We start from the raw sequence: 21,389 nt of genomic DNA on the forward strand, positions 1-21,389 counted from the left end.
GTCTCCCGTTGAGCTAATGGGATTCTCGAGTGGGAGTTTTGATAGAACTTTTCTTCAATCAGTGCAATGAAAATCAAGGGAGGACAAGTTAATGATAATAGTGCTGTTCTGGTACAGGTCAGAACCACCAAGGGGAAACATTTAACTTCACTTGGGTTATAATTGAGCATTAAAGATGTGTTTCAAGCAGTTTTTTTTAACAAATGGTAGACAACACAGATTTAACTTGGCTATCTTGTGTTGTTTTTAAACTTATCAGAGATTTCATTATCTCTCAGCATAAATTAATTATTCCATATAACTTGACACTTCACAGTTTACTGAATGGCTATGTTACATTTTCAACTGTCACACAAGAAATACAGTAAATAAAATACACCGTGGCACTTGCTACAAGACCTATATCCCCAGTAAAAATGTTCTTAAGGCCATTTTATAGCCCAATTGTTTCATTAATACTATAATGGAAAGAAAAACAATCTATTAATAAATAACTCAACCTAAAAGACTCAGCCTCACTGTCTTGTCCTTAAAACTGAAATAATTTCCCTCACCGGTTATTTACTTTATCTTAACACTGGAAATTACAGTGCATTATCTCACCTCACAGTAAATACGTTTGGTAGGTACTCCCCTAGTTGGGCCCTTGTCCACAAAGCGTGGTACAAGCACATTGACAATACAAACGCATTTATGTCTGTGACGTATTCTATGCACAAGCAGGGCACGAGCAGTGCCATGGCTCTGGCTCCGGGCACGAGGCCGCGAAGTCCCTCCCCCGTGGAAATGGAAGGTCACAACCGGAAGAAGGTCAGAGGCATTACATTCAAGATGGCGGCCCCCTTATGTCAGTGTTATCAGGTGAGTGCTTCATAGCTTAAGTGTAATGTATGAGCATATGAAAATCACAAGAAAGAAGGGGGACAGAAACTACTCCTAAACTACTTTACTTGGCCGTTGGCTGCAAACGTCATATGTTTGCGCTCACCACTATGCTAACAAATCGCCAGCTAGCAAAGTTAGCTTTATGAATCATGAGAAGTCTAGCCGGTGTTTGAACTCAGACTAGAAATGCGAAATCGGTGTACCTTTTAAAGATCAACTGTTATCTAGCTGCTCAGTTTTACTTTCTGACAAACTTCTTCACTGTTGAAACGTCTATCTAATGTGTATAAATGCCCTTACTTTCACGGAGTGTTTGTTTTTCTTCCTTCTGTCATATATGCACTGAAATAAAAAGCCTAAGTTAGAAACTCGAGTTATCAGTGACAGACCAAACCTTACTGACGTTTGAACCTTTGTCAATATTATGTAGATATGTATAAGAAGAGGCTTGGTGGCGTCGCCTTCCTCTTACATGCTGCTTCACAACAGACCAAATGTCTACAGGATACGAGGGCTGCTCACATGCTCCACACAGGTATGAGCGCTGAAGATTAAAGGTTCATTACAACACTTACAACTGTCTGGGTGCACTGAAGCTGTTCTGTCTTTTTTCATAAAGTTTGTGTCGCTCTTAGATAAAAGTCTAAAGAGAATTTCCAAATGTTTATCAATATTCATGATACAATGTGTATTCAAATGACAGTCATTGTTATTAGATTGTATTATAAGATAGTAAATGAAATGCACCAAAGCTTTAAAAAAAATCTGCTAACACTATTCAAAATGGTGACCTTTCCAGTTTTTTTGTAAGTTAGACCAGTGTTAATAAACCATGTTCAACCAAAGAGCAAAATTGTTGAAAGAAAATATACATTTCAAGAGCTACAATGCAAACCTGGGGCTGTGAATCCAATGATTTCCTTTTTCTGTATCCAGAGCAAATTAAGACAACTGCTTGGTATGACGATTGCTGTTGTTTTTTATTTAACAGAAATGCATTGTCCTCTGTTCATGTTGTTCTGCTTATGTTAAAGTACAAGCTAATCTATATTCAATAATTACTAATTTATTTATAAAGATTTGTGAAATGTTTTTAGTATTAAAGATAAAGGTAGAATATTGTTAAATTCAGATGTGATACATCAGATTAGTATAAGATAAAATATAGTGAAAATAATGCTTTTTATTTATTAATATAATCAGTGAATATCAGTTTTGAAACATTTTATATTTGACATTCATCTTGAAGGTATAAAATAAAAGTAAAAAAACATTTTAGTGTTTCTAAGTTGACAATGATCTAGATATGAATGGCAAAAAAGTAATATTTTAGAAAAAAAGGTTGAACTTAAGTTCTCTTCCTTCACACAACTACTAGTTGAGACCTTGACCTTAAAAAATATCAAATTACTGAAGTCTGGATCATGTTTAGTCCCTTCTGTCAAGAATCTGTAATATTTATCTTGCATGTCCTTTCTTGCACTCATCCAGTGGAATATACTGACAAAAACTAAAGGTTGACAATAAATTTGACAGTTAAAGTCTACTGTATAAGTGTGGAAAAAAACTTGCAGTAGATAATTACTTGAGTCAAAATGTCCCTTTTTTATGGTTTTCTAGGGGAGTTATTTTTCCAAGTAAGACTAAAAAGAGCCACACATCACAAAAGAGCCACATGTGGTTTAAGAGCCATGCATTGTGTATCACTGGATCAGACAGAGTGCAGGAGTTTGCCTTCAATATTTGGTAATAAAACCAGAAATTGGCAAACATTGGATGCATAGGACCTTTTATTGTTGTTGCCATTGTATCTAAATGGGTGTCAATGCTGTTTGACTTTCACTGCCAGTAGAATGCACAATATTGAATTTTGGCTGATAACCTGCATGCTGATATTTCATAAAAAATTAAGCCAATACAGGTATTGATACAATTTTATATGTCAAACTTTTTATTGTAAAGAACAAGTTTTCCCTTTACCACAATTTACCTGTTAGTCTCACTGTGACAGTATTTTTGTCTTTATTTAGAAACAGACATAAAACAAGATAAAAATTTGATTCAACCATAAATGCAAAATTAATGTTTTCTAAACACAGACATTTGGTAATGAAAAACACAGAATGACAATGTACAAACTTGTACATATACAAAATGTAAAAACTTATTTGCACAGTCTGCAAATATTTATGGCCAAGTACTGGGAGAAATGTTCATATCTGTTATTATAAGAAATATTTTAAGCTATTATCTGCTAAAATAGATATCATGCCTGCAGATCCCTGCATCTTTATCTAGTTTCTTATCCATAGGTCTCTTCTCAATTAAATTTCTGGTACCACGCTATGATCTAGCAGTATAAACATGATTTTTTTGCTCCCAGCTTATATGCCTGTTTAGCTAAAACTACTGCAGCATAACATTACAGTCCTGTAATGTGTTCTACTTCTGCAAAAGTCATTATATTCTGTATTTACAACCTGTATGTGGGTTTTGAGGAGTTGTTGTTTTGCTGTTATGTGGGTTTTATGACCTAGGGGAAGGGAAAAAAGTGTAAAGCAAAATAAAGTTTATTTTTAAAATGGTGATTTCAGCTTAGTCGAGATCAGAATTCACATAACAGCGAATGCATTGACATTTAATTAACCTGGGAAGAAAGCACATGTTACTTTAATCACTAGTCAGTAGGAAAAAGTGCTTTTCTGTGTGTTTCTTTGAAAGTGCTTCTGCTGTCAAAAACTATATCAGGAAACCCTTGAAAGTAGAGCAGACGTAACAAACCTAAATTTCAAAATAATCATAATAAATTCAATAGAGATTTAATAGGTTTGGAAATACTTATAATATATTATTATTGGTTTTCTTTCTGTTCTTAAAATGTCAAGGTGCTTCAGATAGCCTGTCCACAGGTGAGGTATTTGTCAGGAGAGAGAGGAGGTGGCAGAAAAGGTTTCCTGGGTGAGTTTCTTGACAACCTGAAACAGGAGCTTAACAAGAACAAGGAGATGAAAGAAAACATCAAGAAGTTTCGGGAGGAGGCCAAAAAACTGGAGGAGTCGGACGCATTGCAGCAAGCACGACGGAAATATGTTTGTATCCGTCTCAACATACCCACTACATTTAATGATAATTAAATATCAGCTATTTCTAGTTTAACACTTTGCTGTGTTTTTTTTTTTTTTTTTTTTTACCTAGAAAACAATAGAGTCTGAAACAGTAAAGACCTCTGAGGTTCTCAAGAAGAAGCTGGAAAACATCTCTGAGACGGTGAAAGAGGTAAATGATTAGTACTGTATCTTAACCAGATTTGCCTTTTTTCCTTTGATAGGTATGCCATTTTATTTGATCCATCCATGCTAACAAATTGTGTGTGTTTGCATCTGTGTGTGTGGACAGGGGCTAGGGGAGGTAAGTCGTACAGAAATTGGAAAGAAAATAAAGGAGGGAATGGAGGAAGCAGCCAAAACAGCCAAGACATCAGCAGAGAATGTGACAAAGAGCGGAGAGAAGCTGGGGAAGACTGGTGCGTTCAAAGCTATATCACAGGTATGGACTTTGTGTTTGCCTTTCACTTCTCAAAAAAATAAAAGATAAACAAACTCTACTCAACATACTCTCTCTGGACACCCACACAGGTGTTGGTGATTGTTGGTGAGTAAGTCCATGGGTCTGTTAAAAAAGTTTGTGGCCTTTGTCACTTGACCAATCACAGGACACCTTACTCATATTTAGGCACCTGTTCTTTATCTGTCTATTATGTCCTGATGAGGATTCGTCCAGTCAAAAGGTGTAGACACCTCTGTTTGACAATAAATGATTTCAATCAAATCAGAGTGCATCTGATCTTCAGTTTTAACTGCCATCTACTTGGCATCTATTTGGTCATAGACACAAATAATTTTTTGCTGTTTTAATCCTTGACCCCTCATCCTGAGGAGCACCTGATCCTGATTCCAATTTTTTGACTTTTTGACCCCATGCAGCACTCACCCTCCTCTCGCTACATTGAATACTGATGGAATGGAAATGGTTGTGTAAGTTATTGAAGATGACATTACCACAGTCGTGTTCGCTGCTTGTTTTGATACTGTAGAGAGGGGCTTCACTTTGAACTGGGTTTTTTTTTCTTCTCTCCTTTGGTAAAGGATGGTCCTGGGTATCCTGTGTTAAAGGAGATAAAAAAGGAAGCAATGAAGCTCCTTTCCTTAACATTTAGAGAATTTGAACAGCTTTTATTATGGCTCACATGCAAATACTTCTGGGCCATTTCCCTCAGTGGGAACCTTCCTAAGCAAAAAGGACTATTTGAACAGACCTGATGATTGGACCTCTTCTCAGGATTGTGTAGGTGTGGCCTTTTTTGATTGACAGCTCCTCTAGCCTAATATTTTGGGGGTTTTTTTCAGTTTCATTTCTGATGGTGTTTAGAATTTTTTACATCATAAAATCTCACCATAGCGCCACCTATTTTCAATCTCACCTGGTCTAATCAGCCAGAGTGATTTAAAACACCTGTGTGGGTGTCCAGAGGCTTTAAGGGAGGAATAAGTTTAGTATTATGTTGTGTATCGTTAATTAATGGATTTATAAGCAAGGAAAAGTCATCTTTGTAATCATATTCCTAAACTGTCCTCTCATCTTTGATCTAATATTAGGGCATGGAGAGTGTCAAGAAAGAGATAGGTGACCTGGGTCACACTGGCCCCTACCGGCCTCCTTCCAAACTCAGAAAAAGGACAGAGTTCTCCTCCAAGGGGGCCGGTGATGACAGCAAAGTCTTCGAAGCCAACGAGTACGTGAGTTCCCTTATACATTGCCCTGGCAGTTACAGGCTGTCATGATCAATGTTAGCTAATAACTTTTACTCGGCCTCATGAAGAAGAGTTGTCATTACCAGAATATTTAGCTACAATTTCAACTAATATAAATTAAACAATTTCCATGCCAGCAACAAAATATAAACTCTTGGGTACTTGAAACTGTTCAATATCTAAGCTGCACATTGTCCTGGCACAGACAACATCACTGAACACAGACCAACATTTGACATATGGATAATAATAATTAAAGGTGTAATAACTAAGGTTGTTCTGAAATGGTTTGATTTTCTGGAAGAAGGGCATCTTCAGAAGGTGTGCTCTCAGTCTTTATTCTCAAACTGTCTTATTTTAGATGTCTTATAGTGTCTCACAGGACTTATAGAAAACAGCTAACTTCATTATCTCTCCCTTCTGCGCTCTGTCTGCAACAGATACAAAACTAGCATGCACATCGTCATGATTTTCTAACAAAACACTGCTTTTTGCAGACCAGTGAATGAGGGTGGTTATGGGGTTATGGAGGGTGGGAAAAAAATTCATATCCTTCCCACATGTTTTTTAAGTGTGTAGGACATGTCTGTTGGATCTTAAGAGCTCAACCACTATGAATTAATCAAACAATAATGTCTTTTCAGTTTTCCCACTTGGTTTTTGAGGTAGCATGCTCTCTTTACTGATTTTATATACTGTTTAATGTAAACCTAGCCAAGTTTATTAGCAAGTTTATTTATAGAGCACCATACATACAGATAGCAACTCAAGTGCTTTACAGAGTTAAAAATATAACTTTTACCCATGAAAAATATTAAAAGACATCAGAGAAACATTTAAATGAAATGGCATTCAGCAAAAAGAAAAGAAAAAGCATCACTTGTAAAGTAAATGAAATATTCAACCAATTCAAAAATTAGAAAAAAATCACATTTAAAGAACGTTTTAAAAGAAGCTGAGAAGTTTGATTTTATGGGAATGCAGCAGTGAAAATGTTTCAAGATCCTTTTAATGGATCTAACCAGTTTAACAAGCCTCAGGTTCTCTTGTAGTTTGTGTCACAGATGAGGAGTGTAACAACTAAAAGCTGCTGCAGCCTGCTTGGTCCTTACTCTGGGAACAGTTAGTTCCCAGAATGGCAGCTCAATCTCTTTCCTTTTCATTCACTGAAGCTTTATGGAGAAAATATGACTTTAAATTGTATTTGTTTTCCATTATTATCAGTACATTCCAATACTATCAGTTATTAAAGTATTAAGAGATTTTTATTGTTTTAAAGAACCTGGTGTTAAAGCATCTAAATTTTGCCACCTGTATCATGAAGGCTGTTTACATAATCCTTCATCTTATTTTAGGTTTTATTTTTTATGTAATCTCTGTTTAATGCGGGATAGAAGAAAAATATTGTTGATTACACTAAATGAAGCCCACTTGGAGCTAAAAACAGTGAGAGCAGGGTACAAGACAGTACATAATCCTAACTATAAAGGGGAATATTAAGGTTTGACAAATAATGAAAACTCCAAGGAAGAAAAGGGGTCTCCTTGTTCTGAAAAAGGAGCAGCATTTTAGCAAGTTTTTCTTGATGGGGTTTCCTTTATGGTGTATTGTCTCTAAAGCATTGAGTGTCCTGCTTCCTGGGTCAGTATTGCTGAATATAGTCATGTTTCCATAAAGACTTCAAGCATTATTTTGTGTTTTTTTCTTCAGGGAAGCCATGGGTGTGGTGCTCCACAAAGATTCAAAGTGGTACCAGCAGTGGAAGGACTTCAAAGACAACAACGTGGTCTTCAACAGTAAGATATAACTTATCTCTTGATTTGTGCATCTTTTGATGTTTACTTAAAGTTGGTGCGTAATGCAATGAATGTATCATCAGCTTTCTGTTACATTTAAGAGAAATTGAGTCCAAGTTAACCAGCATAAAGCCAAAGGCCGTCAATAGATATGCAGTGTTTTTTTTTTGGCCAAAGATTAATAATTGAAACCAAAACTAGAAAATTAGATAACTTTTTTAAAAAACAAAGACATACATGTGATAGACAGGTAGAAAGATGAAATCATGACTCAGCCTGAAAGATATAAACCACTTCAGGTTCAAGTCAATACGACTTCATATAATAAAAATAGTGGTACTGCTGTTGGATAAGGCAAGGCAGATTAAAACAAATGTTTCTAATCATCTTCAGTTTGCTCTTTTTGATTGTATGCAAATTGCACAGAGAAAAAGGTTGATGGTTAATAATGCTTGGGAAGTGTAGTAAATTATCTATAGGGAGATTTAGAAATTAGAAATGCAGCATCAACACATTTTACTCTGCTTTAACTAAAGGGCTGGGCTGGGCTGTGAACCACCACACAAGTTTACTGTGAAAGCTGCAAAAGTTGCAGCAGAGGGCTTTTTTCTGATTTAAGTCAGCAGTATAGTCGCACTTTGGGAGCTAATTTTCTTGTGCCTGTATAATGTCCTACACTGCTTAAAACAATCCACACGTAACGCCCCACGTGGCCTTTTGAGGCATCAGATGGTATTAGTTGTGAATTAAAGGCTTTATATTAAATGCTGTAGGTGCCAGCTGTTTTCAGAAACAGGAGCATTAACCTCAGATATCTGGTCAGATTTTGCTTGCTGCTAAAATGCAGCTTTCCTGTGGGAAAGTTTACATTTTTACCTTTCCTTGATTCTTGTGCATTGTGTGTGTGTTTACATTTATTTATGTGGCCATGTACTGGATTTATCCTCGTATTCATCAGTCAGCCAGCAGCAATGAAAAGGAGTGTTTTGCTGATCCTCAGTTTTTAGTGCCATCCCTCACATTGTCTTACCTTCAGGCTGAGCAGGTTTCATATTTCTTACAAAAAGATGTATGGCGACTCACTTTCTTCACAGCTTGGCTCTAAGATTGAGACAAACATAGGCTGGCAATTTCAAAAGGTAGCTTTATTTATAAAATCATAATGTATTTTAATGTACTGTGTGGTCAGTAACCAGTAATGTAGAAGATGTGTGGCTGAGTGTAAATGTCTACATTGAGTTGATGCAGGGAAACTAGTCTTGTCAGGCATGTTGTGGACGGCGAATCTCCATAGGAGGGAGAGGCAGAGGGAGTTATAGTTTGAGCCAGAACCAGGTGTGAGAAAGTGAATGAAGGCAGTGGTTTGAGGAGACGACCAGTGGTCTAGCAACAGGGTCATCACACTTTGTATTAAATGTCTGTGATTTTAGGGGCTCAGATGGCCAACCGTTTAAGTCATTCCCAGATCTGGTCTGTGGTTCCTTTCTTGAAAATCTCTCCCAAACTCTCTCATCCCTGTTTCTGAATCTATCCACTGTTTTCCTCTCTAAATAAATGCAAAAAATATCCAAAATATATCTCATCTATGTGTTAAATAATTTTTTAGTATTTCAGATCTAATTCCAAAAACCTCTCTTGTGTGCATAAAGAGGATACAAATTTCCAGGTTTTTAAATCTGACTACTTGTCTTTGTTCTGATCACTGCAGGATTCTTTGAGATGAAGATGAAGTATGATGAGAGTGATAACGCCTTCATCAGGGCGTCCCGCGCTGTCACCGACAAGATGACTGACCTCATTGGTGAGAGACTCCTGATGTGATAGTCCATTCAAAGCAGTGATTGGTGCATTAAAGATAAGCCGATAGGGGAACCATGAATGATTTTTTCTTTATTTTCATAAACATTTCTGTAAAAAGGTTTGGTGTTACGTGTAAAATAAGCATATTAATAGATGTTTCAAATATTTTTCTTACCCTCTGAAACAGAAACAAGAAATGAACGAACCATAAATAGTCTCTACATTAACTTTAGCCCAAAGTAAAAATAACACTGTAAACATCACAGTCCCGTTGTTGCTCTGAGGCATTTTTGTAATCTCTTTATTCTGTGTTTATGCTCATGGGTATTTAGGTGGGCTTTTCTCTAAGACTGAGATGTCTGAAGTACTGACAGAAATCTTGAAAGTGGACCCATCCTTTGACAAAGACTCTTTCCTCAAACAGTGTGAACGAGATATAATCCCTAATATACTGGAGGTATGATGTCCTGTGAACAGACCCAGTTTTTGGCTTTTTGGCTTTTTATCCTGTTTAGATCAGGTTTGTGTGAATAGATTAATTGCCTTTCTGTTGATGCATTAGAAAAGTAAAACAATATATTTTGATAGTAAAACAACTATCACAAATTCTGATCAAAGAAACACCATAGGCAGGTCTATGAAAGTTTGCACTGAATTGCCTTTTCTAATGTATCCGTGCTGAGGCTGAAGCTGTTGTTTTTTTTGTCTTTGTGTAGGCGATGATCAGAGGGGAGCTGGAGATTCTTAAGGATTGGTGTTATGAAGCGGTACGGCCTCTTTTTAACACTCTGAAATGAAAGTGTTGTATCTTTGCTTCTATTAGGCAATCCACAGAGCACACTGGTGTACATATGACCTTTAAGTGGACATTTCTGTGTGTATGGCATGGTGATAATGTTACCTTTGCTCTCGCCATAATTCGTATGTAGACGTACAGCCAGCTGGCACACCCTATTCAGCAAGCCAAGGCCATGGGGCTTCAGTTCCACTCTAAGATCCTGGACATCGACAATATTGATGTAAGTAAATCCAAACTTCCCTACACAAGATTATTAATGAGGCTTTAAGACACTCCAATATGTGTTAAAGTCGCTTTTTCACTGCTTTACAGTAAATGCAAGAGTTTTTGCTGGGCATTAGGAGTGCTTTAAATAAAATACTTATTGAACCATTATTGGTAATATTGATTGATTTCTGGCTAGTAGAAACTTTCAGTAAAAGTGAAAATGGTTAAAGTAAGCATTTCTAAGCAGGCAATAAAGAAAAAGAAACAATTAAAGCTTTACTTTTTTCTGACATTGTCTTGTTTCCTGTTTCCCTGCATGGAAAAAAGTTAACAGACAGAGTAACCTTGAAATGGCTTTGAATCAGAGAGCTTTTTTAAGTCCATGTGTGTTTTTTGCTGAACAGTGTCTGATCCACCATCACCTGTTTTTTTCATAATGCAATTCTCAAATCGTGTTTTCAGTCCAGTTAAGTATGTAATGCATGCATCCTCTTCTCTAGCTGGCTATGGGGAAGATGATGGACCAGGGTCCGGTGCTGATCATCACCTTCCAGGCTCAGTTAGTCATGGTGATCCGAAACACTAAAGGAGAGGTGGTGGAGGGAGACCCTGTAAGTAACACACAAACAAAGCACCAGCATCATAGAGGAAACAGTCTTTGGCTTACTTTAACTGAATTTACTGTATTTAATAAGAATGATGCATTTTAACTAGGACTGTCAAATGATTAAAGCTTTCATCCTGATTAATCTCAGAATTTCTATTGTTTATTAGGGTTAATCTCTATCTTTGTCAGATTTCAAATTACACTATTTTTCATCTAATTATTCTAATTTTGGATTTTTGTACCATCATACGGTAGAGGATTAGGGCCAGACGTGAAGGAAAAAATAATGTTGTGCACTTCCAGATTTGCTTTGTTTATTCTGTGCAAATGCACCGCACCAAACTCTGATGTCGCTGGGTAATACATGAATTATCAGAGGTCAGCAGGTGGTGCTAATCCTGTGCGAACATCACGGTGAATCTTGACTGTCCCTAGAAAACCCCTTGTATCGTTAAAAATTGGAAACTTAACTTTTGATTTAAAAACAATGACCTTCTTACTCTTTTTGCTCATTAACAAGGTTTCTATCTGCTGTTTGTTACTGTAATAAGATTTGACTTTATTCTCAAATTTCGACCTTTTTCTCAAAATTGTAATTCAACTTCATGATTGAAATTTTGACTTTATTCTTGACATTTCAACTTTTTTCTCAAAGTGCACAGCATTATTTTCCCTTCACCTTTGGCCCTAATCCTCTTCCACACCAACTTGACCTTTCTAGTCATTGACTTTCTTTTTGGGTACAGAATAGCTTTTGGAAGAAAACAAGGAATTTTGAGCAGATCAAAGATTATGACATTAACTCAACCACAGAAAAAAGAAGGTTTTTAGAAAATGAAAGTCGGTAGAGGTAGATAATGGTTAAAACATAAGATGTGTGATAATAATAAGGTGCAGTGGCTTTTGACTTCATCACTGAGCTGCCTGTGAGTTTTTTTTTTTTTTTTTTTTAAGTTAAATGAGACATAAAGACTAAGTGGTGGACTTGTTTTGTATCACTTAGGCGGCATTGAGATTTTGTTTTGGCTTAACAAAAGTGTGCTGAAAGGGAAAACAAAGCCTATGATCATTAGGATTAAAAACAATAATAATGCACTAATTACAGGGTGCCCATGAAGTCTTAAAAACTATTAAAAGTTCATTAATCAATTTTGCCAAAGTTATTATTTTTTAAGTATTAAAGTTTTAAATGCATGAATATGAGGTCTTAAATTTTGTTGTCTTTGATTTTTATTTTAAGAAGTTATAGTCAGCAAAGACTGATGGGAATAAAATACTGAAATAAATACAACTCAGTTAAATAGAGCTGTGGCTGATTAATGCTTTAAAACCAGAAAATAAATAAAGATTATTATTAAGTTAAGTCAGTATAAGTTTTAATATTTGGCTTCCTGTATATACCGTGAATGATGGACCTTAATAACATGGCAAATAGTGCATTAATGCTGACAGCCCTGGTTTTAATACACCAGTTAAGAACATGAGACTAATGTGCACTCAGAGTTTATAGTTACTGTTTTATTCCTTTGAGTACATCTTATAAAAATTCACATCAATCAAGAGCATAGAACAACATAACACTGTGGCGATGTAGTTTAATATATATAATACAGTATTCATACAAACGTGTTGATATTTAGTTGTAAACAGACTAGATTAGAAATGGGAAAAAGGCAAAAATGAATAGACTGATAGGTCACTTATGGTCAACACTTAGCCTTTGTTGTGAAATATTACAATCCTGATTGGAGTTCGGGGCAGCATTATTGATGATGTATTTGAAATCTAATAAAAAAATAAAGCTCTTACAACTAGGCAGAGTGTGTTTTGGTGGTGAATGTGCTGCATTATTAAAGTGTTGCCAGCAGCAACCAACTTAATTTAGTGTCGCTTTTGTTCTGCATGATATAGAACTGTTGAAAACAATAGACAGGATTATGTCATCACTGATTTAACAACATATACTTAAAAATGAAATGCACAGATTGTTGGAAGACATCAAGGAATTTCTCCTGCTTGAGCATGCAGTGCATTTCTTTACATCCAGACTAAATGGCTGTAAATTTGCAGTGAAGTCCACCCAGAGTCTGTCAGGGACTGCTGTGATTTGTTATGAAGTTAGGGTATCCACTCAATACCAAACTGTTGGCATCTGCTTCATGTTCAGTCTGCAAACTCCTGCCAGAGGATATATAGCAGATGTACTGTCCTTCTGTGTTTTTATCAGCTTAAACTAAATTATAGATTTCACTAACAGAAACTAATTTATTGTCACTGTTACTACTAATCTGGGCACAGACACTTTAATAACTTACCTTTTTTAAACTTTCAAGACAAATGATACAAAGATGGGCAAAGATATCTAAAAGCTAGTGTGAGCTGTATCTCTTGGTAGCTGTTTGAATCTTCCTCACTGTTAGAGATTCTTGCATCAAGCAAATGTCGCCCCCAATACGATATTTATATTTGACCTCTCCATTACTGTTAATTGTGCTCCTGCATCAGAGTTTGATGGTGATTTAGGATAAATTATACATTAAGAAACAAATGCACCCATCTTTTTTTGTCCCTCCAGGACAAAGTGCTCAGGATGATGTACGTTTGGGCTCTGTGTCGAGACCAGGAGGAGCTCAACCCCTACGCTGCATGGAGACTACTCGACATCTCCGCTTCCAGCACAGAACAGATCCTCTAAGACTGTCTGAAACACACAAAAACACAACTCAGGAGGGATCTTAGTGTACCTGAACAGGTCTCAGAGCTCTCTGCGATGTTGAAGAAGGAGAGAGGAAGGCAAGAGGACACGAAGGTCTGACTGGTGGGACAAAAGAAGTATCAGGAGGTTGTTAAAAGCTTGTTGCATTACTCTTTTTTGTCCTACACTGGCTTTGGGTTCAGCCACTGCTTTCCTAGAGTCTTTGAATGCCTAGAAGTCATCTTTAACCATTCCGCTGGCTCACACAAGGGGGCAGTAGAGCACCAAAAACTCTAAACCTTCACACTTCCTGCAGTGTATGTATGGTTGCCTGGTTATTCAGACTCTCCAGTGAAGGAAAGCTGTCACCAGCCTTTACAGGATAAAGTATTTAATTCAGTTTTCAGGTTTAGGTTTTTTTAATTGTAAAGAAATGAAAAATTAAATAAAGGCAGAAGATTTACGAGTCAGCAGTTGAACTTTAGGCTGGTTTTGAGCTCTCTCCCTTCCTCTCTGAGGGGTCGCTATCTTGGTGGTAGATTGTTTTGTGGCCAATTGATGCTCTCCTACGTCATTGTTTGTATGATAATTGTCCAATGTAATTGTTAAAAATTTGAGAAAGTTTATATTTATTATGAAAAAAATAAAGGCAACCCCTGTTTTTCACACTAGACAACATTTTTGAAAATAAATTTCTATCAATCATTCAGCCTCTACTTTGGCATTGGTCCTTCTTTCTATTTGACATAAACTATATTATAATGATCCTTTGTGCTCCTTCTTATGTTAGATGGTTGGTGCAATTGTGTTCTTTGAAGGAACTATAGTTGCATTCAGAGAACAGATTACACACACAGTACTGACCAAGCTCACATTGGAAGATGAGCTAGAGGATAGTACAGTCCGTCCTTTGCTCTTCTTGCTGTTCCCAACTATGCATCCTTTTTACCTTCATAGGGTTGAGGGCCATAAGTCACTGCTGCCTGGGTTTAATGTGCCATACCATTTCCCTACACATCAAAGCTATGAGGCTGTGAAAAAATAAGGGAATATAAGGGTTAAATGAAACCCTTTTAGCAAATTTCACCAAAGTCTTTAAAATCCTCTGCTGACAGGTTGAGTTCACGACTTTATCAGCAGTGGAAAGTATAGGAATATTTTACTCAAAAGTACAGTTTCTTTTGTTAAAATGTACTTAAGTAGAGTAAATTTTCCAATCTAGGAATCTGCCTAAGTGAAAGTATAGAATAAATTCATGAATGTGTACTCAAAGTAGAGAGAGTCGTGTAGGTGTTAAAACCTGGGAGTTGGGATTGCAAAGCAAAATATCTCCATCATGAGCAGTGCGAAAACAAGAGACTATGAATCTCCAACCAGGTTATTAAATTGAAGGCTTGCCTTTAAAATAAAGTACAATGTGTCAAGCCATTAAGGATTTAATGTGGTATCATTCTCTCCATATGAGCTCCAGACTGTCCTGTTGTAGTTTAAACAAAAACAACTGGCCAACTTGACCTAGCTGATGTAAAACAAGGACCCCCTTTCTTGGTCATTTCCAGGTACATCTTAAAAAGTAGATATATAAAATTTCATTTGTTTTCCCCTGTGATTTACTTTAGAAAGATTTCTATATCATATGGATTTATCTCAAACAAAGTGAAATATTTTAAGACTTTTTTGTGTTTATCTCGATGATTTTGGCATAGAAAAGCTCAGGGGAAAAAATCCAGCATCTCAAAATATTAGAATATTGTTAAGAAAATAATAAAATTTGCAAAGTTTTCCTTTGCCTTGATTCTCTCTCTCTGGTTCAGTACACACAACTGCAATCACGGGGAAGACTGCTGACTTGACAAATGTCCATCATTAACACCCTTCACAAAGAGGGTAAGCCACAGAAGGTCATTGCTGAAAGGGCAGCCTGTTCTCAGAGGCTGTTTCAAGGCATATTTATGGAAAGTTAACTAGAAGGGAAAAGTGTGGTTTAAAAAAAGGAGCAAAAGCGGGAGGGATGAGCACAACCTCCAGAGGATCGACAATCAAAGCAGATTCAAGAACTTAGGGGAACTTCACAAGGAGTGGGCTGAGGCTGGTGTCCACCACACACACACACACACACACACACACACACACACACCCCCACACAGGTCCAGGAAATGGACCCCAAGTGTAGGGTTCATAGTGTCAAGCCGCTCCTAAACCACAGACATAATCAGTGCCACAAACTGATTGGTCCCATGCCACATTGCACCTATGCAGTAAATTGTGTAAAATTAGCTCCAATCAATTACTGAATGCATAAATGAGCATAATTTTCCAGGAGGTAAACATTTCTGTTTTATAAATATTTTTTGACTAGTGTTTTATGATATTCTAATATTTTGAGAAAGTGGATTTTGACTTTTGTGAGCCGTAAACTGTAAACATTTAAACAAAAAAGTCATGAAATATTTTATAATGATAAATCTAGATTACACAGAAGTTTCACTTCTTGAATCAAATCACAATAAAAACATATATTCTTATTTTTAGATGCATATGTAGTTATTATTTTGTTTTGGGGTTTTTTCACTTAATACAAATATAATTTTAGATTTATCAAAGTGCAATACTTCCCTCTAAATACACTTGAGTAGAAGTAAAATTAATCATTTAAAAGACTACTACTTACACAAAACCCTTATCACAGTAACACAGGTACACATAATCCGTTAACTTTACAACCCTGGATTTAATGGGATTGATGCTGAGTATAAGCACATTATAAGCACATGATATAGATAGTAAAAGCTAGAGGATCTTAGATGGCAGGGAAAGTTAATTCATATTTTGGCTCTTCCACTGTCAGGCCAACAGAAAATCTTTCAAGGAATTTTGTATTCCTGTATGTTGTCCATTTCTGCCATGTAACATGTCCCCAATGCAATTAAAGAGACTGAATGTAAACAACCCTCATAATCTTGGTTTATGTTTGATTATCTAATTTGTGATCTTAAACTAGTAATTCAAGTCTGGTTTGTTCCCTTCTTTTCACTTGTACTGTGTCTGTGGATAAAGGATGTCCATAAAACGGTGTGATCTTCATGGTCCTTGGCAGCAGTCAGACAGCTTGGTGCAGATGGTGGGATGCAGAGCAGCATGAAGGGTTATATCCATTTTGACTGTCCTGCTCTCATAGAGCACGATTGATCACAGCGGCCTTGTGTTTGAAGGTATGTGCCGCTTTATAAAACATCATGCAAGTTATGTGTGCCCACGTGGATGCTGAGCCGTTTGTCCGTCTCTACATGTAGACCAAGAGCTTTGCCGTTCCTCGGCTGTCCTCGATGATGGATCCTCTCTGTTGCTGAGCCGTGCTGAGGTTGCAGCTCCCCAATGTGGTGCTCATCGCTCAGGATGCACCCCCACAACCTACACACAGAGGCTTAAACGCAGGTATTCATGTGAGCAACTCTGGAGAATTCACTGCTGGGAGATGTTATATCCCATCAGACACCTACAGACCAACTGACAATCTGACTAACACCCTCATGATTTTGCACATAACCTTTTACGTTTAATTGTAGATGCACAGACCTCCCAAGCAGTGTGAGAATCAGCTTGGAAAGTATTTTTGATTAGTTTGCATCAAGAAATCACTTTTAGTTTTTGTTAGCAACATTTGGGTACATTGTAGTGAATGCAGCAAAAGAGACAGTGTTGTCTTGGTGCATATAGAAACTCAAACGTTAGACACAAGAACCAGGAAAACATTACTCAGTTATAAGTAATCAGTGACAACACACCTAGAGCATGTGTGACTCATCCTGAATGCTCCCAGAGAGCAAATCAATGGATACAAAGGAAACTTTTGTGTTGGATGCCTCATGAGACATTCAATATTTGAATGTTTTCAGTAATTTTGTGTTCTTGGTTTTGATACATTATCAAAAAGCCTCCCCACACAAGACTCACCAGCTGTGATAAAGCATTAAGTCAAACTTCTTTAAACCATAGTTCCCTCTTGCATGCAACTATGGTACATAAAACATGATAAAGTGCCACCCAGGTGCCCTTTCATTGGAGAAAAAATAGTGATGTGCTTTACCTTTCCCTGACCAAGCTCCTCAAAATACTATGTTCGCTACATTGCCAGTGACAACTGCTTGAGTAGAGTGGTCATTTTCTTATGTGTTACTCCTTGATCCAGCTCAGGAACAGTTGTGGGGAAGCCACACCCTCTGAACTTTTCTGTTATCCTTTGAGAAAGGAGATCCCAGTTGAGTCAAACAAGGCCAAACATCAAGAAATTGAAGGAAATCTGCCTAGATCAGGCTGTCCTCAACTATTTCCTGAGTTCTTCACCAGTCAAAGCGTTATGGGAAAGTGGTGAAGAGGGAGACACTGTTGAAGAATATCATATTAAATCATATCAAATTTGACTAGAGTTTGTCAAAAGGCATTTAGGAGACTCTGTGGTCAAGTGGAACAAAGTTCTTTGGTCTAATGAGAACAAAATGGTGCTTTTTGGTCATCAGAAAAGACACTATGTTTGGCGGACACCAAACACTGCACATTACCACATCACCTCTGTGAAGTGCAGCGGTGAAAGCATCATGCTGTTGGGATGCTTCCCAGCAGCCTGCCCTGAAAGGCTTGTAGAAGTAGAGGATAAAATGAATGCAACAAAATATAGGTAATCCTGGATGACAGTCTTATTCAGTCCGCAAGACTCAGTCTGGAGAAGATTTATTTTCCAGGAAGTCACTGACTCAAAGCATACAGCAAAAGCTACACAGAAATGGTTTAAAGACAACAAGGTGAATGTTCTTGAATGGCTGAGTCAAAGCCTAGACCTCAAACCAGTAGAGATTTTGTGTCTGGATTTGAAATGGGCTGTTCACAACCAATCCCTGTGCAACTTGACAGAGCTGGAGCAGTTTTGCAAAGAAGACTGGAGTAAAATCCTCCAGATGTGATTGAGACCTATCCACACAGACTCAGTGCTGTGATTGCAGCCAAAGAAGAATCTACTAATTACTGACTTGAAAGGGGTTATTTACGCAGCCACTTATTTTACTGTACATATTTTTATTCACTTCACATAACTTTGTAGAAATCTGTTTTAGGTGTAACATTTAAGAGTTTTTTTTTGTAAATTTTTTGGTCAGAAAGCCAAATTATATTGATGAAGACTGATATATAAAACCAATAAGAGGATAAAACATCCAAGGGGTGATTACTTTTTAAAGGCGCTCTATATAAAAACTACAGCTTTAGCAGTTCTGCCTGGCTAAAACAATGCGGTAGTACAAAAACCTTTGAATTCCCTAATGTTTGTAGAAGTGTTTAAATGAATGCATACCACACTTATATGTAAGGTTTAAGTTAAGTCACAAAAATGGCTTTAAAAATACGCAAAAAAGGACTTAAGATGAGATAATAATCATAAAAAATGATTTGGAAAGATTGTACCAATTACTGAACAGCAAGAATTCAAGTGATTAATGTCACTGCTCTTCAGGAGGTTGTTTCTGGAGATGACATATTTTTATTTAACTTAACTTGTAGGCACAGTATTTGTGCATTTGTTCATCTTAACATTCCTTTTACCTAAAGAAAATTCAATTTACCTGATGAAACAACTCAGTCCACTTTGATTTGTAAAGTGATTTACAGTTAAGAAATGTATCTGGTATGTGTATACTAGAACTCTACCAAATAATTCCTAAATTTAAGCCAACCTCAAAACTAGTGGTATGTCTCTTAACCTACTCTGCTCTCAGACCTTGGACTAAACTAACCTAACATTTAACCTCTCTTTGAAGGTTTGTATCATCTTACTAACAGCTTGGCCCTCAAACAGCCACAGGAAACAAACATCACCGTCTGAAGGGCAGAAAAGGTAACAGTCGTGCATCTGGTCAGCCGTGGGCCATTCTCACTCTGTTTATGTCCTTCCCCAGACGGGCTCACACACTGAAGTGCTGCTAGATCAAGTCCCAAGGAAGTAGGGCAGAAGTGTCACATAGACTCTCTCACTTGACGGGTGAGTGCTGACATCCTCGATGTGGCCTGGGATCCAGGTTGACAGTCGCAGCAGGAGTAACAAGCTGAGTGACAACGGCTCAGAAAATGTTTGCCAAAAATAAAATTTGACATTAGGAAATATGAAAACGGTGGAAGCATTGTCAAAGTCTGTCAAATTAAGTTTAAGATCATCCCTTATGGCTTTGAAAAATCAGAATGCATACAGTGGGAAAAAGTTGAAGGGACACATCAAGATGCTTTCACAGTGATCCCATAAAGGTAAGTGACTGTGGTGTTCAGTTAGGTCTGCTTATTCCATTTGCTATTCATCTTTATTAATCACAAATGGTAGTTTTCCAACACATGCATGGCATCTCTTGTCTGTCACTGGTCTTTTTATTAAACATCCGCCCCATTTCCCATCTCCCCTGTCATGTCTGGGATGCCCCATTAACTAGAATGTCCTTGAGCTCCCCTGGCACCCAGTCTCCTTACGGGTGATTTAACCAGCACCATCCTTTTTTCTAGTCCTTTTCCATCTAATTATCTTCTTTAATAGAGTTGTGGCTGAGGTAAAATCATCAGGTTAACCGCATACTTATGCATGTCTTTTAAAGTCCAGTGTGGTTGTGGGTGATAAACTCTGACGAAGGTCACAAAAGTCTTTCTGTGCGTGCGTATGAAAGTAAAGGGGCTGACTGTGACCCAGATTCACCATGGCAATTGGGCACTGTGCCAACATGTCAATTAATGGGCGCACAAAAGAGCAAACACGCACACATTCATTCAGGCGGTCAGAAAGTGGTGCATGAAAGGTCAGGAAGGTGTCCTGCTGGGAGAGAGATTATGCAGGACAGTGTGGTGTGTCAGGGAGCTACTGCTTGAGCAGATGAAAGGTTAGGTTTAATAAAGTACATTTAGATCACTCTTTAGTAAAGTCAGTTTTTAATCACATATATTGTGAGAGTATTAACCTCTGCTGTGTTAGCAAGACAGATATAAGTTTAGTCAAACAGATTAAAAAGGATGCTAGATGCAACCTTGTCTTCTACAGTTAAATAGATGTATTGTTGAAATATTTATACTCCTAGCTTTACAGCTGAGATATCCATCCATCCATTCATTATGTATACTGTGTTGACTTGGGTTCGTGGGAGGCCGGGTAGATCCCAGCTGTCATGGGGTGATAGGCAGGTAAGTCACAGACAAATAAAAGTCACCAGTTAACCTGATGAACATTTCTTCTAACTATAGAAGGAGGTCTGAGTAACCTCAGAGACCCCCATGCAAACCCCACACAAGAAAAGTCCCCCTAGCACCTTTTATACCAAGACAGATCCAGGGCTGGAACAGAGCAAACTAGCTAGCACCAGTTCTTAGTTTTTCCATAGCACTAATATGTTGGCCCAGTGTAATTCAGATGGTTCAAGGAAGGTTAAAAAAAACAGCATCAGTATGTGTAGTGCGACACCATCCACCATCTCTGTTGTCGTGCCTGAATTTGACTCTAGAGTTGAGAGAAGCATACTGATGTTTACAGTGGCACAATGGCATGGCAAAGGCAAACCAGTTCTCTCTGAAGATTCTTAGATTGAATCTACTTCAAACTAACCTGACACGCCAGATGGATTTGTTTCACACATTCATCTGGAAAAGCCTCAATAGGAAACGTTTGAGAAAAGGCAGAGGCTTTAAAAAAACTCGGAGTGTGTTTGGGTGAACGTTCTGTCTGTCACATCTCTGTGGGCCAATCAGAGCAACAGAACACAGGACCTAGCCG

General features: G+C 37.4%; 1 protein-coding gene across 1 annotated transcript; it reads left to right on the forward strand.

Moving 5' to 3' along the window:
• The first annotated feature begins 781 nt into the window (after positions 1-781).
• Positions 782-14,305, forward strand: timm44 (translocase of inner mitochondrial membrane 44 homolog (yeast)). Its single transcript, XM_041790452.1, has 13 exons — positions 782-861; positions 1,316-1,420; positions 3,771-3,974; positions 4,081-4,161; positions 4,282-4,431; positions 5,541-5,677; positions 7,407-7,492; positions 9,201-9,293; positions 9,625-9,749; positions 10,009-10,059; positions 10,222-10,311; positions 10,799-10,909; positions 13,481-14,305. The coding sequence occupies exons 1-13, from the start codon at positions 787-789 to the stop codon at positions 13,598-13,600; spliced, it is 1,428 nt and encodes a 475-aa protein (XP_041646386.1). The 5' UTR covers positions 782-786; the 3' UTR covers positions 13,601-14,305.
• Positions 14,306-21,389: the final 7,084 nt, after the last annotated feature.

The sequence above is a fragment of the Cheilinus undulatus genome, linkage group 7 (assembly GCF_018320785.1).
Source record: "Cheilinus undulatus linkage group 7, ASM1832078v1, whole genome shotgun sequence".
Taxonomy (NCBI): Eukaryota; Metazoa; Chordata; class Actinopteri; order Labriformes; family Labridae; genus Cheilinus; species Cheilinus undulatus.